Source organism: Dufourea novaeangliae, unplaced genomic scaffold (genome assembly GCF_001272555.1).
Source record: "Dufourea novaeangliae isolate 0120121106 unplaced genomic scaffold, ASM127255v1 scaffold196, whole genome shotgun sequence".
NCBI lineage: Eukaryota > Metazoa > Arthropoda > Insecta > Hymenoptera > Halictidae > Dufourea > Dufourea novaeangliae.
The window spans coordinates 313406-319405 of NW_015374090.1; the positions used below are offsets into that span (position 1 = coordinate 313406).

Sequence of the window (6000 nt, forward strand, 5' to 3'; positions counted from 1 at the left end):
GTTAAAACTATTTTCCATGTTTCAAATAAAACAGAGGAGGACCGCACTCGATGCGAATAAATTTCTGCTTTGCGATCGACTTTCGATAAATATGTTCTTTAGTCGTTTCTCCCCTGGAGATTACATACCATGTATTATGTGTACTCCATCGTTCGATTATTCCAGAGTGTCTTTCCCCGTTTTCGGTAAGAGGAACGACATGAAACCGCACACTGAAAAAATCAACACCGAAAAATCAAGTTAAATCAATGAATTTCTCTTTATTAATAAGATGGAAACGTTGGGATACTTACTGAACAAAAATGCCGCGAATAAAACTATAGGAATCACGCAGGAAAAGTCGATTAGGTAGCCGAACACCAAATTACCCACGAGAGCGCCTAATCGACCCATTGTTAGAGATAGTGCCGCAGCCATTACTCTGGAAATTCAGTGATTCGTGTTACTTGGTTGCTTTATTATTACGTCTTACAACTTACAATACATGTATGTATGTATGTATATGTATATTAAACATAACGACGTGAAAAGGAAAAGCAGTTCATCCTTTCGCGAATAACATTCTTCTTTAAGTTGCTCGAGTGTTTTTATGTATATGTATATGTATATGTATATGTATATGTATATGTATATGTATATGTATATGTACATGTATATATGTACATGTGTATTATAAGCAGTCGTGTAACCGTACTTTTCTTAAATCGCGAAACGATTCAGAACTTTTGATCGATAGAGTAATTGATTGTTTATGACCATTAATTTGTTTAAAGCTCTTATACCATATGTATGTATATATACGAATATTTATCATTGTGATTATCGTTGCAAGTGATTGAATTACGCGAGTGATAGACAGTTGTCGGAATAGTAGGTACTTATATGTACATGTATGTACAAAGGATTCGGTTGTGTAAGAATGGAATGATGAAATGATGAGAGTAGGCTGGTAGTATCAATATCGTTGTTTTGTCTCTGCAGATATCGCAATAATTAACTGTACCATAGAACGAGCATAAATCTCGCGACACCCGACTGTTTACCCGTATGTTTGAATAAATAAATCAAATAACGTCTACTCACCTGAGATTCGTCGGGAACATGTCGACGATTACGCAATAAACTAATGAGATACCGAGAGACGTCAGGGCCTCGAAAACGCATGACAATATCAAGTTCTGCGTCGAGTTGACAACATAATAGAAGGCGACGGTCACGGCGCCGGAGACCAACAAAGACACGACTGAAACAGAATACATACATACATACATGTTTTGCGAGTTATTTCAATGATTTGGGGAATCATCAGAGAAACTGATTCTTTTCTAATTCTTTCTTAGCGTTCTCTCATGGGGATTCGATTTTTACTGGAAAAGCTCATTGAGAAATACCGAGTTTAACGGTAATTCAGAATGTGTAATAGGCCTAATAGGATAATGTTAATCGGGAGGGGGCGAGACGATAAAGCGTTGTATACGCACTGAGGAAGAATTTGGCGCCTAGTTTGTGCACAAACAGTGGCAAGATGATGGATCCAGGAATGCAGGCGAGTCCGATGTAGACCGTGTGCAGATAAACGGTAGGTGCGATGACGGTGTCGCATCCGTATGGGTCAGTGAGCGTCGCGTTATCCGATAGAGCGGACACTATACAGACCGATGTGCTTTCGCCGGGATAGTTATGCTCGAACTGCTCGAATCTACAATGATTGTCGAATTAAAAAGAAAGAAGAAACAAGCAAATAATTGAATGTTCGGTCACCGGGCAGGGAGGTTGTACGAATATGGTTACCTGGTGAATAATTCGGGAAACCAGACCATGAGAGTGTAGTAACTACTGGTCAAGCCAAATTGAATGGCACAGGCTAGCAGCGTGTTACGAAGGTACGGCGATTTGCAGAGAGCCGCCGTGAGGTCTCGTACTTCTTTGAAAAGGACCTTCAAGTCCTTTCGTTTATGGAGCTTCAACGACCTGGTGCTCTTGTCTTTGGTTTTCTCTTGTAAGGACTTGACCGGATAGGAGTCGGGACTCTCCCCGGTGTTTTGTGAATAGATCCATTTGAACACTTCAAGAGCGGCTTCCGTTTCGCCGCACTCGAGTAGGAACTTTGGGCTCTCCGGGAACGCGAACAACCAAAGGCCCAACATAAGCGAGGGTAACGCGCACAACGCTACAAAGAGATTCCACGACTTAAAGTAGAACACGTCCGAGACGTACATGAAGTCCATTGGTATGATCAGCCAAGCGATCACTGGATCGGTTCGGAAACAAAAAAATAATAATTTATGTTACTAATTGTGGAAAAAATTGTTCTGAAAAGGGTTTTTCTTATCTTTTTTCTTTTCGTTTCGTTTCGTTTCGTTTCGTTTCTTTTCTTTTTTTTTACTGTCGGAAAGAATGATCGATACATCATTTCGGAAAATTAGCGGATCATCCTTTTCTGCAAATGAACTTATACATATACATATGTAACTTATATTCTATACGTATGTATGTATATTCAGTTAGCGGTTTGGAGATTGTAATGCCAGGATAGAAGGGTTGACAAGCGGAACGCACTGACGATAATCGAAGATATTGTTATACATATGTATGTATGTGTACCTTACTATGTATAATCAATGTGAGTACTTACATGGTAATACTATAACTCCGATGGTCCAGAACATTTCCATCCAACAAAGACATCTTTCGCGATACTTTGTCGGCTGGAACTCCCCTAAATACGGAAAACAAATTCCCATAGCTCCCGTAACGCTGTATATATAAACAAATAAAAATAAAAACGGAAATGAAATAAAAAGAAAAAACGAATAAAGAGGTGAAAAAAAATAGAAGGAGAGATTCGTCCGAGGACAGGCTCGTTCGAACGATGACACTTACGCGAACCCGTTGAAGAAACGGAAGGCCAGAAATACCCAAAAATACTGGACGAACGAGGATACGATGCCGACAACACCGTCCATCAGCAACGTGGCGATTAACACGATTTTGCGACCTTTGGTGTCAGCCAGGCATCCCCATATATAAGATCCGACTACCATGCCTGTGTTGTTAAATCGAAAAGTAAAGTCGTTAAACGATTAGATGGGCTTAAGAAGAAGACGAAGAAGTGCAAGGAGAATGAAAATAAAAAAAAACATTTATGTAGATGGAGGAAGCGATATTAGTCGGACAGTGTAGAAGAGATGTCTTTAAAATTTACAAATATGGCGAACGTTGGAAAGCTTACATGTATATGTGTATGTATAACTTACCTAACATGGGGGACGCTGTTAGCCACCCTTTCGACGTAGAGTCCATTTCCAAATCGCATTGCGCTGCCGGAAGCACGAACGAGAGTATAGTCACCCCGATCGCGGTGTCCATGTAAATGAGTCCGCATACTGTCAGCAGCATGTAATGGAACTTGCCGAATCCTAATTGAAATTTCAAAAATAATTTCTAATTGTTAGGTCACTTGATAGATCAATCGAAAGCCTGGATTATTTGAAGCATTTTATGTGTTTCGCTTGTTACATATATGTATGTACATATACATATGTGTATACAAGAAATCATCTGGAAACAGACAAGTTTCTCCATGTTACCGATAAGAGTCTCGTTCCTCACGATGCCGTGGTAAATAAACTGTTGGATGACCAACCTATTTACTCCGATTCACTCTATCGTATGAATATAACTGCTCTGTACGAAAACAACTTATGTAGTTACCCTTATTTTGCCCAAAGTCCGAACCGTCCGAACTTCTAGTTACTCATCCCAGACTAACCACCACAGAACGTTAGTATATGTCACATGTATAAGGCCCTATGCATGTTTCACAGAGAACTTAATTCTTGTTCAGTCACTCTGACCTTAGTGCTCCGTTACGAATAAAAACATCTTGTTAAAGTCATTAAGTTTGTTCGAAAAGTGTTGCACACAGTCCATCACCCGGAATTCAAGATATTATGTAGGTAACTTGTGTGTTATTTATGAAAATCCCGGTACAATTTAAAGGAACACACAGAGCATTTCATGTTTCTGATTGACAGTTTTCCAATTTTCGATGGTTTAATAGCTGTTAATTGGTCGTTCCAGATTTCATTACTCGCAAACACATTCGAGTAAATTGTGTCGCGGGTCTCGCGGGAATGAATGAGAATCGAAGTTAAAGTGTCAGAAAACAGGAAATCGTCGGTGGAGGTTTTCGTTTGTTTGTCCCAGTCGATGATCAGATTCGAAGCGGTTTCTTTGGTTGGATAAAGCTTTCGACAGCGTTACGATTTACGATAACGCGATAACCTCTATCTCGAATTTAATTAATACGCCATTAATATGGAATAAGCTTTTGCGACTTACCTGTTACGGTGATTGCATGCTCGAAATCGGCACCTCCGTCTGCCAAGAAGTCGAGACCTGTTGAGAAAAGAAAGAAGTATCGAAGCGAAGAATCCTATGATTCTTTTCATCGAACACCCCACGTGTAACGCGTGACGTCAATTTTGCAACACCGATAGTAAAACGAGCCGATTGAAAAACAACGGTGCTAGCGGTTATGCATTATCAACGATCTCTGTACTAGTGTGTCAATAATAATGATCGAAGCGACGATTTTTTATAATCTATAAAAAAATCTCCTAAGCGCGATCTCGGTTATTATTGAAAGGGTGTACGTATACAGATTTAGATATGCAGTTAACCGAGGACTTTTCTATTCGGGATAGTACCCACGTCGCGATTCGGTGGGAACGAGATATGTTGTCAAAGTTGAAGGTGATTTCGAAGACTTTTTGAAACGTTACCCATGATGGATGGTTACGTTGCGAAGATCGACTGTACGCTGTCGACAGGAGGTGGTTGGGTCAAGTGATGTCGTCGTCGTCGTCGTCGTCGTCGTCGTCGTCGTCGATGAGAAACCGGGTGCCTGGAGGACCCCGGTCGCCAAAGCGCTGCACTGTCTGTTCCTCGTGCGGGTTCCACGGTTTTCTCCTTGTTTGCAACCACTGCACGCTACGCTCATTGGTGAACACTCGGTGGTATTTGTTCGCCGTCTTTATCGCCCGGGCGAATTCGACGATGATTGCCACCGAGAATAATCTCTTTTTCTCTGTTCGCGAGTCGAGAATACCGCTTCTAGGCCGAGTCTAGCGTGTATGTCGTGGTTGATGAAGACCACCCCACAGAATACTCTTCTTCTCTCTTTGACGGTTTATCGAACGGCGACTGGAGATGGATCGGTGTTCGTGCCGATTTCCGTATACCTAAATGGACGACAGACTCTTTTGAATAGTTCCTCTGCGAAAAGCAACCCGCCAACGATCGACGGCGAGTGTACAACTGACCAAAATTGATCGTGCCGGAACATACTATGTTGAGCATTTCGGTAGTTTGTTGGTACCCACGAGATAAGATATAACCCTTCCTCTCTTTTCTTTCTCACGCCGTGACTACCTGACTCTCCGATTTCTTTCGTATACGCCCGTAACGAAACATCTTACGAGTGTCTTTAGCTGAGAGCGAGAGCACGCTCTTCTTGACTGGTTCTCTCTCTCTCTCTCTCTCTCTCTCTCTCTCTCTCTCTCTCTCTCTGTCTTTAGCCAGTAGAAAAATGAAAGGACAATGTCAAGTGGAGTGTCGAACAATGTTAATGTTGCGTATCCGTCCGATACAAGACATCCGCTATTCTCTGAAGAATAGACGAGTATGTATACTGTATACATATGTATGTAACAAATTTGTCGAGTCGATACGTAGCATAAGAGGGAGAACGTGTCGAGCCATCAATGACGAGTTTTTCCTGAAAATAGTTAAACGTTCTGTACACACGTGTTGTTGAGACGGGGGGTTTGCAACTGCCACGATGCAATCGTGCCCCGTGTATTCTGAACACGATAACACAGTTGAAACAAGCATCACGGGATTTCTAATTGCTTTGGATTAGTTTTGATTTAAATACGCGAAAACTGTTTACCCATACCTTCGGTATATACGAGCGGCTTTGAAACGTATCAAACG

General features: G+C 41.4%; 1 protein-coding gene across 1 annotated transcript; it reads right to left on the bottom strand.

The window, feature by feature from the left end:
- Positions 1-156: 156 nt before the first annotated feature.
- On the bottom strand, positions 157-5066 carry LOC107190772 (synaptic vesicle glycoprotein 2B-like). Its single transcript, XM_015579646.1, has 10 exons — positions 4788-5066; positions 4345-4401; positions 3258-3419; positions 2884-3046; positions 2636-2757; positions 1792-2251; positions 1482-1699; positions 1084-1243; positions 294-421; positions 157-212 (listed from the first exon to the last, which is right to left on the bottom strand). Exons 1-10 carry the CDS (start codon positions 4789-4791, stop codon positions 157-159), a joined length of 1530 nt encoding a protein of 509 aa, XP_015435132.1. The 5' UTR covers positions 4792-5066.
- Positions 5067-6000: the final 934 nt, after the last annotated feature.

Excerpts from the sequence above, each read along its gene's own strand:
- LOC107190772 (XM_015579646.1), bottom strand. Across the intron at positions 3,420-4,344 it reads GCATGCAATCACCGTAACAG|GATTCGGCAAGTTCCATTAC; the intron begins GTAAGTCGCAAA and ends AATTTCAATTAG. Across the intron at positions 1,244-1,481 it reads AGGCGCCAAATTCTTCCTCA|TCGTGTCTTTGTTGGTCTCC; the intron begins GTGCGTATACAA and ends ATTCTGTTTCAG.